This window comes from Podarcis tiliguerta (genome assembly GCF_965153285.1).
Source record: "Podarcis tiliguerta genome assembly, chromosome: 11".
NCBI classification, from domain to species: Eukaryota; Metazoa; Chordata; class Lepidosauria; order Squamata; family Lacertidae; genus Podarcis; species Podarcis tiliguerta.
The window spans coordinates 33,796,667-33,815,880 of record NC_139544.1 but is presented as its reverse complement, the minus strand read 5'-3'; the positions used below and the strand labels follow the sequence as shown (position 1 = coordinate 33,815,880).

At 42.3% G+C, this 19,214-nt stretch overlaps 1 protein-coding gene across 1 annotated transcript in view; it reads right to left on the bottom strand.

Annotated features, from left to right (window-relative positions):
• Nucleotides 1-7,211: 7,211 nt before the first annotated feature.
• Nucleotides 7,212-19,214, bottom strand: part of PTCD2 (pentatricopeptide repeat domain 2) — a 14,599-nt gene continuing 2,596 nt past the window's right edge. The window contains exons 2-9 of the mRNA XM_083404335.1: nt 17,766-19,212; nt 16,595-16,712; nt 15,520-15,598; nt 12,708-12,799; nt 10,722-10,835; nt 10,043-10,117; nt 8,214-8,327; nt 7,212-7,494 (exon numbers count right to left, since the gene is read on the bottom strand). Of these exons, the coding sequence (XP_083260461.1) occupies nt 7,270-7,494; nt 8,214-8,327; nt 10,043-10,117; nt 10,722-10,835; nt 12,708-12,799; nt 15,520-15,598; nt 16,595-16,712; nt 17,766-17,854 (906 nt within the window). The 5' untranslated portion in view covers nt 17,855-19,212 and the 3' untranslated portion in view covers nt 7,212-7,269. The remainder of the gene's footprint in view (nt 7,495-8,213; nt 8,328-10,042; nt 10,118-10,721; nt 10,836-12,707; nt 12,800-15,519; nt 15,599-16,594; nt 16,713-17,765; nt 19,213-19,214) is intronic.

Below are 19,214 nucleotides of genomic sequence, written 5' to 3'. Positions count from 1 at the left end.
CTGGCACACACAGTCAAATAAGCAGAGGTTCAAAGAGCAGCACAGGCTATTTGAAAGCCCTTTTGCAAGCAGCCCCAGACTGCCCTTTAAGGTTTAATTAGCCATGTGGAACTGTTTGCAAAAGGGCTTTCAAACAGCCCCACAGTATGCTTTGAAATGTCCTGACAGTCGGGGCTTAAAAATGCAGCATCACCTGACATCACTATGATGGTCCGCCTGCCGAATTTGGCCCTCCAGGTGTGGGGAGGCAAGGATCTGACCCACTGCCCAGGAGATTCCTCATCTTAGCGCTAAGGAGCTGACTTCATGGATACAACACAAGCTCTTTGTGCCTTTCATTTATTCTATCTGAGCATTTGAGCTGACTGGTTTGGGTTTACTTTCCACCATGTGTTATGTCCTAATTAATGTAAGAAGAAATTCAAATCCATCTTGGCAAGGCAAGAAAGCAGCTGATGTCAAATACATTTGCTGTGAAGTTTATTTGAAATGTCAGTATGCTCCCTTCTTTTTGTTATCTTTGCTAGTCCCTTTAAAAATTATTCATCTTTGATAGAAGACAACTTTAAACACTAATCTTGGGATGCAGAACAGTATCACAATTAGTGTCTTTTGCTTAGCTCTCTAGATAGATGTGATGCAATGTTTTTCTTCGAAGTACACATTAAATGTTTAACCTATTTCATTCGATGAAGTCCATGAAAATGTCCAAGTAAATGTCATGCCATCTGCATATTATAATTGGTCAAGATGCTTGACCTTTATGTTGAAAAACCCATACATCATGTTTTGAATGACCCATGTGACATATGGATGGCTGTTTCCTTGTTACATTTAGCTTTGAGCATGGAGCATGTGCAGCACATTCTTGTGCATTTTTACTCAAAATAAGTCTTAGGTTTGTAGGACCTCAACCTTATTCGCACAAACCTGGAAGTTTCTCAGCTGTAGTTGCATGTGAAAATGTGCTACCAAAACACAAATTTCAGAGAAACGCATAGGTCTTTCTTCCTAGTGTGCTGAGGACAGATGTCTAATACTACCCCAGTTACAGAGGCCGTCATAGACTGAGGAAGGTGGAGTCAGGTGTTTGTAAAAGATGTGGAACATTTAGCGCGCACATATTCAGATTTCATATTGTGGCATTAAAGTAAGCTTGAGTTCATTTAAGTTGTGTTTTTTCTTTGATACCACTGTGAGAGAGTTGCTGTCCCTTCAATGAATCTTCTAAGCTTCTAAAGAAGATTTAGCAGCTGATTCTGGCCACTCGTAGTCCCATGGTTATAGGTGTTTGTTTGCTGTGTACACAGTCAATGCTGTGCAATTTGCAGTCAATGTGCATAAGCAGTTCCAAACAGATGATTAACAAAGCTGTGCCAGCCCCAATCTTCTGACCGAGGGAACGAAAAGAAGAACCAGAGCTCAGCCAGGATCACTGTGTGGAACTGTTAGGAACATAGGAAGTTGTCTTAACCTGAGTCAGACCACGGGACCATCAGATTTACAACCATCTACGCTGATTTCAGGCTGGTGTTTTCCTCACACCTACCTGGAGATTCTTGGGCACTTAGTGGTGTCCCTTCCTGGGTGGCCCTTTGACCACACGGATGCTGATCTGTGTGGTCAAATCTTGGAAGAGATTAACATCTCTTTGGGGCTGTCCAGGAAGGGCAACCAAGCCACAGTGCTGGATACAGAGGGAACTTCCTGTGTAGCATCTGCTTACATGCAGGACAGTTGATCTAGGATGTGCATTCAGCCACATGCCTCGGACAAGCTCATCCTTTGACATTTGATCAGCAGCTAAGCCGGATGAGCAAATTAACTTTGTGATGCGTGCAGCAATGACAGAAATTGCTGTGGGTGTCCCCAGGTAAAATAGCCAACTCACACTAGGGTTTCTCCAGACAGCCATGTACCCAAGTAATACCATTGCATAGAGAAAATAAAATACTCTGTGTCTGAACAATGTAAACGCTGGGCACTGTCTCCAACACTGAATGCAGCCTTGTATTAACTGTGCGGTGGCCTGTTGCAAGCCTGATCCAGAGCCGAAGCAGGTATTGTAAGCTCACACTTGCATTTCAGATGGTAATAATAATATAATACAATACAATACAATACAATACAATACAATACAATACAATATAATATAATGTAATAATATAATATAATATAATATAATAATAATATTTATACCCCGCCCATCTGGCTGGGTTTCCCCAACCACCCTGAGCAGCTTAAAGGTAAAGGTAAAGATAAAGGTACCCCTGCCCGTATGGGCCAGTCGTGTCCGACTCTGGGGTTGCGTGCTCATCTCGCTTAAGAGGCCGGGGGCCAGCGCTGTCCAGAGATACTTCCGGGTCATGTGGCCAGCGTGACGAAGCTGCTCTGGCGAGCCAGCACCAGCACAGCGCATGGAAACGCCGTTACCTTCCTGCTATAAAGCAGTACCTGTTTATCTACTTGCACTTAGGGGTGCTTTCGAACTGCTAGGTGGGCAGGAGCTGGGACCGAACGACGGGAGCTCACCCTGCTGCGGGGATTCGAACCGCCGACCTGACGATCAGCAAGTCCTAGGCACTGAGGTTTTACCCACAGCGCCACCTGCGGGCAGCTTACAGCATATCTAAAGACATAATAAAAACATCAAGTCTTAAAAACCTCCCTATACAAGGCTGCCTTCAGATGTCTTCTTAAAGTTGTGTAATTCTTTATCTTCTAGACATCTGAAGGGAGGGAATTCCACAGGGAGAGCGCCACTACCGAGAAGGTTGAAGACCTTTTCTTACAATTCTGTGTGTAGGACCTGGAAGATCAGGATTCAAACCCCCACTTAGCCATGAAGCTTGCTGAGTGAACTTGGGCCCGTCGCTGCCTCTCAGCCCAACCTCGCTGGGTTGTTTTGGGGGTTCATTGAGGGCTGAGGAGACCAAGTACGCCCCCTTGAGCTCCTTGAAGAAAAAGGTAGGATTTAAATACAACAAACAAATAAAGACAAGATGAAAATCAGGCACATCATTATTCTTATTAAATGGGAGAATGCTTATTTTGGTCTTCATGAAGATGCGTGAGACTTCAAAGCCTCAACGGATTGCCACTTCTAAAATGAGCACCTCTCCAAAAGGTAGTAAAAGTGCAGAAGAACAGATTCTGTGGTCTAAATTTCCCCTGAAACTGCTTAACCACAGAAATGGTTTTGTACCTATATCAATCTTTCCCTCTCACAGTTCTCTTTTTCTGGGCAGTTTGATGTGGGAACTGACAAAAGTTGACGCATAAAGGAGAAGTCCTTCCCAAAACCATTCTCTTTTTTATTTCTCCTTCTCCTTCCCCTGCCCAAATACTCACATCTTTGAGAACAGCAAAATGACACTTCTGGGAAACTGATTTGTTCTTATGTTCCATATGTTTGCTGCATGATGTACAATGGCACAATAGGAAACTGCCTTATATCAGGTTAGACAAATGGGCCATCTAGCTCAGTATCAGCTATGCTGATTGGCTGTGGCCCTTCAGGGCTTTAGGCAGAGAGAGTGGAATTCCAACTCTCTTGCACTTGGTCGAATGTTCCATCTGTGCTCCCCCCTGCACACTGTTCTGAAGGTTCTCCCAGTTCCCCTCCACCAAGCCAATTGAAGATGTTGGGGGGCCTGGAAGAAGAGACAGGAGAAGGCTGTACTTCCCCAAGTGGAGGTATTTGCACAAGGCTTTCACTGACTAAGCAAATCCAGTCCAGGATGGAACCAGGGACCTTCTGCAGGCAGGGCATGTGTCCTGTTGTGCCAGTGCTATGAGCAGGCCAGGTATGTTGCTGGCTCAGCAAGTCTATCAAGACTTATGTGCCAACAACAGGCACCATTGTGAGATGCAGAGGAATGATATTTCAAAAGTCATTCCATGGCTGAGAAATTGGGTGGACATGGGTGGACAGAGGCCATCTCAGTCATGCACCATCCTGATGGGTCCTTTGACCACAACAAGGACAACTGCACAGGGACAAACCTATGATCTTCATCTGATAACAAGCTTTGTGTGTTAAGAAATATGCTAAGAAAGTGAACTGAGAGTCCAAATCTTCCCTCCAACATTAGAAGTTTTAGGCTACTATTTTATCAGCCTCAGCCCCCTATCCATAATACAGTGACTGGCCAAACTTACAGGTCCACTTGTAATTATTACAAATACAGATTACTTTGAGTACCTGAAATTCACCATTTACAGGCTAGATATAGGCATTTTTTAATGGCACAATACTGGCGAGAACCTACAGCAACAGGCAAATTTGCTGAAGTGACCTTAACTGAAGTTACTGCAGCTTATATTGGAAGAACCAATCTTCTTTGTCAACACAGCTTCAAATATTGGTAGGTAAGGTTTAAGGGATGTATGGTCTTATAGAAGACTGAATAATCAAAAGGCCCCATTTTCCAAAAAGTATCATTATTGGTAATGGGTAAAAATTCAGAGCTGACACAAAAATCTATTAACAAAATCCCCGTAGGCTCATTTCCCACACAGGAGCTGCTTTACATTTGGTTTCCCTGTCACTGAAAATGGTCTTAAAGCAAGTATATAAATTATTAAATGTAGCTAATTTTTTCTACTTTGAGGCTATTGCATACAACTGGGAATGTGCAAAAATGGGCTTTTATTCAAACTGTCTCTAGCAATTTTTTTAAAGAAGTAAATATTTGTTGCTTTTAAAGTGTTGTATTAATTTTATTTTTATGCTGAGGAGAAATGCCTTTCTCCCTCATACCGCAACACATTATTAATTCAAGGTATTTATCTGCTTGTTTTTCTTGACCTCTCTTCTGGCTCTCCGGTAAATCAGACACTTTCAAAACCTCATGCCAACGCCTCTTTCCTGAGATGAAAGATAATGGAATTCTAACAGCTATACTGAATAGATCAAAAGATAAAGGGCATTGCCTGATGCAGACATAAGCTCGAGATGAAGAAATGGTTCAATAGCATCAGCTTCTATTGGCTATTATATCACCTCTCTTCTACAGGCTAAACAAGCCTAGCTTCTGTAACCTTTCCTCGTAGGCCTTTGTGACCTGATACTTGGATCTAAGGGAGTGGGTGATGCTGTGGTCTAAACCACAGAGCCTCTTGGACTCACCGATCAGAAGGTCGGAGGTTTGAATCTCCGTGACGGGGTGAGCTCCCGTTTCTCTGTCCCAGCTTCTGCCAACCTAGCAGTTCAAAAGCATACCAGCATGAATAGATAAATAGGTACCACTGCGGCATGAAGGTAAACAGCGTTTCCATGAGCTCTGGCTTCCTTCATGGTGTCCCATTGCACCAGCAGCAGTTTAGTCCTGCTGGCCACATGACTCGGAAAGCTGTCTGTGGACAAATGCTGGCTCCCTCAGCTTGAAGCAAGAGGAGCGCTGCACCCCAGTCACCTTTGACTGGACTTAACCATCCAATGGTCATTTACCTCCCCCCCCTACTTGGACTGCAATGATTCTTTGGTATAAATATAACTATTGACCAAGAGATCCTGCTAAACCAGATCCTTCTCAAGACCAACCATCAAGGCATAGCGGAAGATATCTCAGTTGCATAAACACTTTACTATGAAAAGAATATTAAAATTCATGCACATTGAGATTGCCTTAAAACTAATTTTGTTTCCATTTGGAAAGCCTCCTTTGTAGCATTTTATTTTTGGATGCAGTTACATTCTAGCATAGCTTCAAGTGCCACTAATGAGGTTCCAGAAGGTATCTTCTCATTAAGCCTATGCATCTTCTTTGAGCATGGAGAGGTGGCCTCTCATGCATGCAATTCAAGATGCAAATCACACATACAAATGTATGGATTATGTCAGTAATGAAATTTTACATATACTGTAGCTAATTTGGGGAGCTTCTTGGTTATAACAAGACTGTTGATGTTGGTTGCAGATTCATTACATTCCTTATATTCAAGCTAGATGAGTTGTTCTACATTGCACGATCCATTGTGCCCCCTACTGTCTGCTGTGTAGTATTTTGTCAATTTTTTGGAATTCAAAAAATTAGCATCACATTTCATTTTCTAAAATAAAGTTGACGGTTTTAAATGGCTTTGAGAAACAGTATCTAATGGGTGCGCGAGGCAAATTTGTGTTTATTTCTTCTACTTTTATACATTTTTCTGCCTTCCCATTTGTGCATGTTTAAAGAGTGTATTCAGTATAGGAGAGTCCAAGACACTGCAAACACAGACTGAGCAGGAAGACCAAACTGTTGGCTGTGGATTGTGGAGTTCCGTGGAGGTAGCTATTGAGATCACTGTGATTGTGAGATGGGAGGTTATTGTTTATTTTTTTGTTCTACTTGTATTTTTATCTTGTGAAATGCCCTGAGTTCTTCGGATGAAGGGCGGTAAAGGTAAAGGGACCCCTGACCATTAGGTCCAGTAGTGTCCGACTCTGGGGTTGCGGCGCTCATCTCGCTTTACTGGCCAAGGGAGCCAGCGTACAGCTTCTGGGTCATGTGGCCAGCATGACTAAGCCGCTTCTGGCAAACCAGAGCAGCGCACAAAAATGCTGTTTACCTTCTCGCTGGAGCGGTCCCTATTTATCTACTTGCACTTTGACATGCTTTCGAACTGCTAGGTTGGCAGGAGCAGGGACCGAGCAACGGGAGCTCACCCCATCATGGGGATTCGAACCGCCGACCTTCTGATCAGCAAGTCCTAGGCTCTGTGGTTTAACCCCCAGCACCACCCGCATCCCTTTTATGAAGAGCGGTATATAACTTTAATAAACAAGGTGCTGAGTTAGTGACCCCAACCTATTATTTTATTATTCTCTATAACCTTCAATATTTTTCCCCAATATGATCTAATTTTATCACATCTCCATATACCTTTCTTTTCCATTTCTAACACTTATCAACAAGATTAGGAAAGATTTCAGTTAAACACTTGGTGTTTGGTACAAGCAATAAGGCATCTCGAATATTGTCAGAGATAATATAGAGATTAGAGGGGGTGGTCTCTGTCATTCACCATCTGTGATAACTTTCTACACATGTTGCATCAAGCAGTAACTATTTTCCCCAGGAGGCTGAACAAGCTTGCTTGCAAGTTGTCTTCTTTGAGCAGATCTAAGTCTTTCCCTTATTTGTTTGGTTGCACAGTGTCCACTCATACAATTTTGTTTGGAGCATCATAATTCATCCCAGAAAACACACCAAGTGAAAACCACCTTTCTAAGCCAGGGAGACGTTTTATTGGGTAGAAATTCTAACAGGGGAAAGGATGGATCTACTCAGCCAGGAGAGCAGAGTGTATAGGCTTCAAAGTCCGACGGCTGATTTGGTTCAGCTTGAGCAGCTCCATGGGGCGCCTCTTTGTGCGTGGCGGCTGACACAGCAAGTCATCCAGAGTCTGAGAAATGGTCTGTCCTGAGGCTTGTAGCTTGGCAACGATTTCTTCAAACTGGACATGGAGAGTTGGGGTGTCTTCCAGCTTCTCTCTGGCTGTAGCCAGCTATGAGAAAACAATGGCAAACAGATCAGCAACTAGAAGCAGAAACCTTACCTTACCCACACTACACCTCTTGACCTCTTGGCTGATCAAAGCTCACTAAGAGGGTATGATCCAGGGTGTGGCCAATCATCTTTGTGGGAGGGAGCAGACCCAGCTATCTTGAACGTATAAAATAATGGAAGCAGTGGTTCCTGGACCCAGTGGCGTGTGGTGAATCTTTTTGTTGGGGGGCAGTTAGGGCCAGAGGTGTCAGTTTGTGAAGGTGTTTTTTGTGTGTGTGTGGGCTGACATCACGTGCGTGATGTTGTGATGTCACACAATCAGCATCACACCTCCTTCCCTAAGCTGGGCAGAAGCTTTCCTGGGCTTTGGGAAGGTGGCACCAGGGGAACATTTAGGGGCTACCCTAGTCCCCCTAGTCCACTGACCATACGCCACTGCCTGGACCCATGCCATAAGGTCAGGGAAACATTTTATTGGGTAGAAGTTCAGAATAGGGCATACAAGAGAACAAACATAAAGCAGAGATGGAGATCCTGTCACCCTCTCCTCCATATGTTGCTGGTCTACATCTCCAGTCATTACTGGCCAATCGCCATGCTGGTAGGAGATGATGGGAGTTTGAGTCCAACAACATCTGGTAGGTCACACATGGCCTACCTCTGCTATGAAGACTGTTGATGGTCACCCACTGGACTCCACAGTAACCATCCACTTACCACTTCCATACAGAACTCTGGTTTTTTCACAAAACTTGAAACACTGGACTCTGAAGCCTTTTTCAGTCTCCGGACAAGGTCTTCTAGGTCACCAGTTGCGACCTGAAGAAGAATCTTGAACAAAACAAAACATTAATGAGTAAAGCTTTAATAAACTATGGATTAGGTAAAAACAAAGCATGCCCCTGAAACCTGAAAGGTCAGAAGAATGGATTGTCTTCCCCATCAAACATACAGATCTTTCCCCCCCTTTCTAAGAATCATGAGGATGTGGAATAGTTAGTAAAAGGGACAGTGAAAACAGACAAATGCTTTGCCCTTATAGATAACACAATGGCTCAAGTGAAAGAAAATGATTTTTTAAATACTTGGTTTAAAAAACAAAAACAAAAAAACAAACCACTGGTAATGTTATTGTTTTATTCTTTTTGCATACCACTTTTACAATCAAGAGGCATATAAACGTTGTGGAATAAAAAAAAATAAAAGCATGAAAACAGCACATTCTCTAAGAAAGCCCCCCTCCCCCAAATATTCTGTGAGGCTTCCCTGGAGAGGAAATGTGCCTAAATGAAATTAAATAAATTACTTTGAAGGAAAACGGCTTTGCATACTGGATGTATAGTTGTATGTTCTAACAAACCAAGTCAGAAGGATTATGAATTATATACTGTGGAGCAGGACGTGGGGATGCCTGGGAAAAGAAGAAGCAGGACTTGCTACTAATTCACTGTATTTTTCGCTCTATAAGACGCACCAGACCATAAGACGCACCTAGTTTTTAGAGGAGGAAAACAAGGAAAAAATATTCTGAATCCCAGAAACCAGAACAGCATGAGGGATCGCAACACAACGAAAGCAGCGATCCCTCTTGCTGTTCTTGCTTCTGGGATAGCCGCGCAGCCTGCGTTCGCTCCATAAGACGCACACACACACACACATTTCCCCTTACTTTTTAGGAGGGAAAAGTGAGTCTTATAGAGCAAAAAATACGGTAGTTAATTGCAGCCTGTTTACTCCAGTCTTCTGCTCGCCTCACTCGCTGCCGACAGCAGAAATTTGTATTTTTCACTTTCCTCAGTTTCACTTTCCTCATCCTTTCCTCAGTTTCCCATCCCCTCTGTCTTCCTCTTCCTCAGTTCTGCGCCAGCCACCACCTGACTCTGTTGCTCTATTTATTTCCCACATTGTGCCCCCTTCCTCTGACTACTATGTTCATGGGCTCCTTGCCCCTTAGAGTTTAAGTGCTACCATAGTCCTCTCCCCACTGAGCTTTCCTGTTACGGCCCCTCCTGTCCCTAGCGGCTGTGTGAGCATTTCCCCTCAGCCAAACTGAACTTTCACCTCTCTAACTGAAGATGGGCTGTGTTACAGTTCACAGCTCCACTGTCATGGAATTTTTAGTTGACAACAAGTTTGAATATATTCCGTAAGATCACTGAATTAACATCCATCAGCATCAGAGGCTTTGCACATTACAAGATAAAACACCTCAAATCTTTGATTATTTGTATGTAGCCGTTTATAACATACCCTTTCAATTTAGAGGGTCTGTCAAACAGCAATCCTAAAACAGTTCAGAAATAATCCAGAAAACCCCCAAGAGAACTGGATTTTTTTCCAGAACAGCATCAAATGAAGTGGTATCTTGTGTGTCTAAAGTTGTTCAAAGCAGTGGACAACCTTCCATTTTAATTTTAAAAACCCACACATTTATTATTATTATTATTATTATTATTGTTTATTAATTAACTATTTAAATTTCTATGCAGCCCAATGCATTTCCCATTCCTGGCTCAGGAGTAACATGCAAAATCCAGCAGACTTACTGTCAGATTAGTGCAAACTCTGCTTTCTGTGTTTATGATGTGAGAATAGAAGGAGCGAGCCCTGGAAATATCATTCTAGGAAGAATAAACAGAGACAATAAATCAAACTGTGCACGTAAAACAAAGCTGTGCTCAGCATTTCATTAAAGTTGGTATTATTAAGGACCTCACAGCTATACAGCACGTGAGCTTGGATTCTTTAAGATCTCTGACTGGGGAATGAGTATCTGATTTAGAGAGAAACGGACTGGCTGAGGTCCTTTGCCAGAATGCTTACAAAAATGGTGCATAAAGGCCACCAGGGGGCCAAATAAAGATGGCCCAGGGGCCACTTCTGATCTAGAGTGTGCCAGCTAGCCATCTGTTGTCTTCGTTTTGTGACCCTTTCTTTTTATTTACTTTGAGTTTTCAAGCTGATGGGCTACATTAAATGCAGTTAGAGTTTTGATTCCTATCCCAACAAAACGGGTACCGTAGGAAGCTCCCCCCACTCCCCCCTATATATTCTAGAAAATGATGTATGATGCATATGACATACCACAATTGTTTATGTAGTACCAGTATATTTAAGTTTCCTTAGGAATGGGGGGAGAAATGGGTCCAGGAAGAATGGAGTTCATGTTATTGTTACATGAAGAGATTCCATGAACCCTGACAATAAATCAAAACAATCCAGTACCTGTTTCAAAGCAAATACTACTGCAAAGTAGTAAACTCTTCTTGATATATTAACTCCTTTGAGCTGCCCATCTTCAAGTAACGTAGTAAAAATTCTTCTGGACTCTGAGTTGTTCTGTAGAATAAAAGATTTCAATGCATGAATGACTCACAGTTCAGATCCACGGGATAAAGACACCGCCCTACTGCCTGAGTGCCAACAGTTAAGGTACTTCGAAGCTTTCCAGAAAGTTTACACTAGACACACATGCAGCCCACTGATTACAGAATTTGAAAATGCGATACTTTTTAGACTCCAATGCCAAAAGTGATGAGCATTCCATCCTAAAGTTGCATGAGGTGGAATGATGGGCTGTGGAAGTTTTAGCGCTTCTTTAGACTTGGAATAGAGGGAAGAAGGCACTTCCAGATGCAGAAAGGAACATATATGTGTGTCTTTGTGGAATGTAAGCTTTATTTACTAGTACGAGATATAGATGTTTATGCATACTAGGGATTAGCTCCTTACATAAAAAGAAAAAGGTGAACGCAACAGATTATATTAACCATTCCTACATAAACATTTTGGAGTAAGTGCATCTGAGCCTGGGGGGTAAATAGGAATGTGCTCTTGTGCATCACGAGCTTTATGCAAACCCAGATGACTCCTGAAGTAGTGAATAAATATCTGGACATGCATCTCATGCACTTTTCTTTTGCCCCCAAATGGCTCCCAATCTTTTTTTTTTTAAAAAAAATAAATTAATTTTGTAAACACGGAATGTCTCCCAATTTTAAAATGTTTATAAGAACCTAAGACCAGCTCAATGGCCCATTTAATTCAGCATTCTGTTCTGACAGTGGCTAATCAGATCCTTAGAGGCAGCCCAGGACCTGAATGCAACAGCATTTGGTAAGTTTAAATGATCTTGAAAGCTTCTTGTTCTAATCAAAGCTTCTTGGTTGAAACATAACCCTTTGCCACATAATCTCTTTAGTTAAGAGCAATCTTATTATCTACTGCTGGTTATCATACTTTTCATTGTTCAACTGTATTGCTTGTGCATGCCATCTCTTAAGTTGCCGTAAGTGGTGCGTGCTTAAAATACGAGATATAAAGTTACTAAAAAAGTTGTTAAGACTGTTGTGTGTCTGATACCCTGGCCAACTGCCTGCCTAGATGGGATTGCACTCCCTCTGAAGGAGCAGGTATGTAGTCTGGGGCTATTAGTGGATACACCTTACTCATCAGAGGCGCAGATGACCTCTGTGGCTATACCAGCTTCACCTGGCGCACCAGCTGAATCAGGAAAGTCTGGCCACTTTAGTCAAGGCACTGGTACCTTGAGACTGGATGGCTATAATTTGCTCTATGTGGGGCTGCCCTTAGAACTGGTCTGGCAGCTCCAGCTAGTTCAAAAGGCAGCAGTTAGACTGCTGATGGCTGACAGCATGCAACACCTCTGCTAAAACATATGCCTGGCTGGACCAAATTTAAGGGTATTGTATTAATTATACAAGGCCCTAAATAACTTGGCCCCAGGTTTACATTAAGGACCACGTGAGAAGGGAAATGAATTGTTCCCTGTGGTTCAGAAGCCCAACAAGTTTCAACCAGAAGTCAAGAATTTAATGTCACTGGTCCCATGCTATGGAATACTCTTCCAGCAGAGATTTGACCATCATCCAAACTGATACTTTCCATTTATCTATTGAAGACTGCCTACAGGCCTATAGAGTTGTTTAAACTTTCTCAGGGTGGAGCCAGTCATGCTTATAGTTATTATTTATGTATTTTTTAAAACATTAGATTGTTTTACGGTGTCTGAGTGTACACTGCCTCCATATATTACATTCATTATTTTTTGGAAATAAATATAAATCAATAAGTAATATTCCAGAAAGAAAAGAAAAGAAAACCACCTTTAGGTTTCACCACATTTCCAATATTCATCTTTCTTGCATTAAAAAACCCTAGAAGGAATTCTTTAACACTATGTGTTCTTACCAGCTTGTAGCATATTGCAACTGCGAGCAAATAGGTATCACTGCTGAATTTGACACCTTGTCTCTTCATTTCTAACAGCACTTCCAGAGCACCTGTCAAAGAGACTTTCAGTTATTGTTACTTCCATCATTTTCTGATTAGTGTATTAATTGCTAATTAATAACACTTCTGAGAACCCTAAGCCGAGTTCTGAAAAATAAGTATCATTTGTTTTAAAAAAACTTTGCAGAAGAGATGCATAGCACTTTATATAATCCACTTGCTAAGGCTATGCAAATTTAATGGAAGTTTTATAGTATGTTCAACCAAAATAGGGGGAAATCCTAGGTATACCAATTTTCACTGATTAAGTTTTAAGCAATTGTGATTTTGACAGAACAAAATGCCATACGAACTATATGCTTGGAGTTGAATCTAACCAAATCATTGCACACATAGAACAATTTGTGCAAGCACAACCAAACTTCCCTTCCCTCCCACAAATCTGCACAAAGGCTGTGGGAACCCCTGGAAGTGATTTTAAGGGTGCACGGGAGGGGAATGATTTAGCTGGATACAATGGTTTCATCCTAACACACCTAAAGTAGCACACACAAATTAGGAAAGGTGGTCAAGGGCCTTTTTAGACTGTCATAGGTTTTGGCGCATTAAGGCTACAGTCCTACCGCTTGCTTCCAAGTAGACAGACATAGGATTGCACCAGTGATAAGTGACAAAGATAACAACCTCCCTCCTGCCCCCACCCCAATGATAGCAATGGTTTTTAGCAACTAGCACAGCACGTTCTGGGAAAGGATCCGGTTCGAATCACTCATGATTATTTGAAGAAAACTGCACATTTTACACAAGCCCATCAACCTTTCATCAATGACATGATGTGCATGTTCCTTGCACGATGAAGTTACGGTGGCCAGAACTGTGTCCTGTTTGCAAAGAGTCCAATGCAGTAGTTCCTAAGCTTTGGGAATCTGCTCCCTCCCTGTTGTCTTCTGGAAGACAGATGAAGGGAACAACCCTACTCACAAGACTACCTCCCAGGCTGGACTCCTTTGGAAGGTGGTAGACTCACCTTTATTGGAGGTTGGATGGTCATCTGTCAGGCATTCTTTTGCCTTGCAGGGAGTGGAACTAGGTGACCCTTTGGCGCTACAGTTCTATGATTCTACAAGAAGCTGGCATCAAGCAAGCCAGGGTGAGTAAAACTGGCATACCAGGTCCATACTATGTTTGGCAACAGGCTGCTGCTGCTCTGCCTAAACCTGGCAGAGGGAAAACAAGCCTTCTAAATAGTGCTCTCTGCCAGGTTGCCAGGTCATGTGACTGTGATGAACAGGCTTAGCCTAAGCCCTGCATTCCCACCCCCACCATGCCCCCACCACACTCCCTTTTGGGGATTTGCATCAGCCTCGGCCAGATGAACCCCAGCTGAGCTGGGATGAGCAAATTTCACTGGCAAATCACATATCATCAGCTGGGCATCATCACCGGGTACTTAATGCCAGCTGAGCATGGAATCAACCAGCTAAGCTTAAGATCTGTTGCATCCTAAGCAGCTCATTGCAGTGGATCTCGCCATAGGATTGCTCCCTAAGATGCTTCTGATTAAGAAAACCTTCTGCCACTGAGCTACTGATTTCTTTTTTTCTGTACTGTTTTTTTCCTGATGGTTGTTGTTATGTAACTGTACTTTAAAATTGGGGATTTGGTTTTTATTGTTTTGAAAATACGTACAAAGCTCTGAGATGTTATGAAAAAAGGAATATGATTTTAAATAAACATCCCCCCCCCAGCATGCAGCTCCTTTGTATGTTGTTGTTGTTTAGTCGTTTAGTTGTGTCTGACTCTTCGTGATCCCATGGACCAGAGCACGCCAGGCACTCCTGTCTTCCACTGCCTCTCGCAGTTTGGTCAGACTCATGTTTGTAGCTTCCAACCATCTCGTCCTCTGTCGTCCCCTTCTCCTTGTGCCCTCCATCTTTCCCAACATTAGGGTCTTTTCCAGGAAGTCTTCTCTTCTCATGAGGTGGCCAAAGTATTGGAGCCTCAGCTTCAGGATCTGTCCTTCCAGTGAGCACTCAGGGCTGATTTCCTTAAGAATGGATAGGTTTGATCTTCTTGCAGTCCATGGGACTCTCAAGAATCTCCTCCAGCACCATAATTCAAAAGCATCAATTCTTTGGTGATCAGCCTTCTTTATGGTCCAGCTCTCACTTCCATACATCACTACTGGGAAAACCATAGCTTTTACTATACGGACCTTTGTTGGCAAGGTGATGTCTCTACTTTGTATATGCTTCCTCAAAAGTCTGTGTATGGACTGCAATCTTTAGGTTGCAATCCTATGCACATTTGCCTAGAAGTTAACTCCACTGAACTCAAAGGATCACACTGCACATGGGTGAGATGGGGTGGGGGTGAAAATATGTGGTGTTCAGAAAATATAGCATGTTTTCTTGCAGCGATTAAAAAATTCCCAGGCTTATGAAAGACGGCTGCTTGGCTGAGAGCAAAGGCAGGAAGTTAGAAGATGAAAAAGTGTTACCAAAAAAAGATCCATAAAAGCCCTAATCATGAGTTGTATGATTACATTTGATGAGAGAGATCAAGTGCTCAATGAGTACTCTTCAATTATATTTGCAAAATGTGTTTCAGCTCTTTTAACACCCATGAGTGATCACACCAGGTTTTGCCAGCTCAAAAGATCAACCAATTCAGTGTCAATTATAGCACTTAAATATTCTGTTTTTTCATATCAGAAAGACAGTTTCGCTGTCAATAATATATTCCTTTTTAGGGATCTTACGCTACTTACTTTCATAATGACCTTTTGTAAAGAGCATATCCATCAAAATATTGAATGATGAGCTTTCTGAAAAGAAGCCGTGCAAAGCCTGAAGAATATAAATAACATCAGTTTGGGACAACCCACAGATATTGGTTATATCAACACCCAATTAATAGTTCAAACTGAAGCCATTGAACCCTCAAAGCTTGGGAGGCAAAATTAAGGGTCTTAAAATTTCATTTTCAAACTCCTGACAGTTAGCATTCTATTAAGGCCTGTAGGAGACAACAGCTTCAAAACAACAGCTTTTTTAAAAAAAACTTTCCCCCTCCCATTTAATTAATGCAAACCTTTAAATTTCTTCTTCATTTATCTTGTTTCTCTTTCTTCTTTTAGCTTTTTAAAAAAATTCTCCTTTGATCTCACTCTCTTCATTTGTGCTTTTTGAATAAAGATATATGCTTTGGTTAAAAAATAAATACTGCCAATCTTTTGCTAAATAAACAACAACAAATAATATTTAGCACTTCCTCCAGCCTTCAGGATTAGATTTTGGAAACCACAAAGCTCCAAAGCCCTTTGGGTTCCAGCTTTACACCTCCACATTGAGAGAAAAATATGACGTTCATCACATTTCTCCAGTGATTTTATTCCTACCATTTAAAAACAATCCTTTGTAAGAATGGGAAAGATCCACGAGGGAAACGAGAATTTTCTTTCCAATGCAGCACAAGCTGTTTGCTTGTTTATTCATATTACATGATGGCATGTAAACCATAGCAGAGTGTCCCCCCTCCCACACACACACAAATGGGTGTTCATGGGAGCAGTGAGGAATTTGCAATCTTTGGCCTAATTTCATGCAAGCAGGGGGAGAAAGGGAGAGAAGGAGGGTGGGAGGAAAAAGCCATTGGAAGGGGTGGGGAAAGTGTAATCAGTTCAGAACTCTGGTAAGAGCAAAGTGATCCTCTCCCAGAAGCCTCTGTGCTTATTATTTATCTATATACTTTTCACAACTACCATGGATTTAAGGGAGCTGGTATAGGGAAGAGTTCCCACTGGACTAGAGAAGAAAAGAGACGGGCGTGTTTCTGAATTCTACCTGGTCTTTGATGAGCTCCAGTGCTGTTGCTTCAAGATTCATTTCATAACACAGCCTCATAAAAAGAGGACCAAATTTGAAACCACCAAAGGCCACATTTTTGTTCTCAGCATGGTACCTGTAGAGATGACATGGCATTTGTTGTGTGTGTGGCAATCTAGTTTTAAAGAGCAGAGGTAAAGATAAAAGCAGAAACAAGGTAGTCTAAATGAAAGGAACCTACATGCACAGAGTTACTTGCTGCCTGCTTGTATGGGACTAGAAAACCGATCAGAGCCATGGCACAGAATTACCATGTGATGCAACATAACAAAGAGGAGAAATGATATCTTTCAAGATCTGGCCCAAAACATTTTGGCACCTGAGGTGAACAACAAAACGGCACCTCCTTCCCCACCGGGGAAGAAGGGGTTAGTAAAGAGCTATATCAGGAACAACAGGGGAGTGAAGATCTGCTGCTCCATAGATCCTGCCGCCTAAGGCAGTTGCCGTACCTTGCCTCAAGGGTGGGCCAGCCCTGTTCAGAATTAATCCTTTGCTCTGCCATAGGCATAATACTAATTTTGGAAGATGGCACGGGATTCTAATTAATTATCTTCTTCTAGTCAGTATTTCGTGTTTCACAACATCTACTTGCAGACTGAACAGTAATTCTGTTCCCAATTTGCTGTTCTTCATTGACATCTGAGGCGTTTATTGGCTGATTCAACCTAATCAACTTGATTAACTTTATGAGCAACAGCATTTCAGGATGACAAACCTGGATAGGCAGCCACAAGCAAATCATGTTACTTTACTTAGCTTTAAATGTATTTGCCCAGTGGGTACTGGTCAACAAAATATTTCTGCCAGCACACTGGGATCCCTGTATACATGCCCTATGCCATCTCAATTTTGCTCTGGAGGCTTTTAAGGGGTACAAGGGGGGGGGGAGGAGATAATGCTGTTGCACAAGTACAAACCTTTGCACTGATGGAAAGTCCACTTTAGTGCTCTGCTGAGTACAACCCAATGACCTCAGGCATGGACTGAAAATTTTGAAGTGTAACCGTATTAAGGCTGATCCTGCTAAAAATATCAACATTCCCTACTAACTGTCACAATGTCTAGGATATTCTAGACTAAAGGAAATGCAAAAGAAGGAACTAGAATCTCTTCTTCTGAATATTACCTGTATATCACCCTCTTGGCTATTTCCACTTCATCTTTCGTCTGGCACAAATGCAGCAACAGTTTCAATTCATCTCTGAGAATTAGCATATTTTTCGCTAACTTGTCTTCAATAGTTTTGAAATATGTGTCTGAAACAGAATTAATAGTATATATTTATTTGTATTTAGGTTATATAGAAAAATCGTACTGTCAGTTTACATGCCTTATCCCAGTTACGGTAGTCATGGCCGGATTAGGTGTAGAGCATACTGGGTTTCCCAGCCACCCGCACAAAAACTTCTGCCCTCACACATCACATTGCAATAGCTTTGCCCTTAAGTAGTGATCATCTACTGGGGGCAAGTCTAGTGCCTGGACCCTAGTGATGCCCAGGAGGGAGATGAACCCTTGCTCCCCAGCCAACCACAAGGGACATTTAGCACATACCGTATTGGCCCGAATATAAGCCACACTTTTTTTTCCAAATTCCTACTGTGAAAAGTTAAAGTGCAGCATATAGTTGGAACCAAGCGCTGCACACCCATCTCCTGGCACTACTGCCCTGAATGGAGGAGGTGGTAGTGCTGGGAGGTGGGTGCACAGCACGCTCAGAACTGAGCGCCAGTGCCGCCTGCCCTCCCATCCCCCATTCAGGGCGGCAGTGCCAGGAGGTGGGCTGCATCTGCAATTTAATTTAATTTAAAAGGTGTGACTTATTTGCGGGTGCGTCTTATATTCAGGCTAATACGGTATTTGCTCAAAACAAAGATAGAAGCTGCAGTTTCCCACAAAAAACATGCCCTCTTTTGAGAACATGTTTTGTTTTTATTGTCCAATGTTCTGGCAGGGATGTAGTCCAGATGTTGATGGACAACAATTCCCATCATCCCTGACTATTTGGCCCTGCTGGCTGGGACTTGATGGAAGCTGGAGTCGAACAAATACCTAGCGGGACACAGATTCCCCACCCCCACACTACAGTATTACTGTGATGTTAAAATACTCCTAATAAATAAATAAAGGGATGGAAACACAGATGTAAATAAAGAGACGTTTGAGCATACACCAGTTATGCAAAGGACAGAGAGCATTACCAAACACCAGAGAATTCCTCGGTGTACAATAACTATGAGAAGCCTCAATATGGCTTTTGCTCTGACCCTGTGATGACTAGCAAAACCGTATCTGATAAACCACTGATTGCCTTTAAGCTTTGCAACATAAACTTGTGAATGGTTACGTAAAGCATACACCTCAGGGGTGGGGAATTGGTGGCTTTCAGGATGCTGTAGACCCACAGCATCTGGGAAGCTATGGGTTCCCCACCTCTGGTATACATGAAAGGGCCACCTTTCTTTTTTATTTCTCTTTTAAGATTTTTATTAGGTTTTTTTCATGATATAGTACAGAAAACTAATGTAAATTAAAAACAAAAGCAGCTACAAAAAATAAGAGTACAGAATCCCCT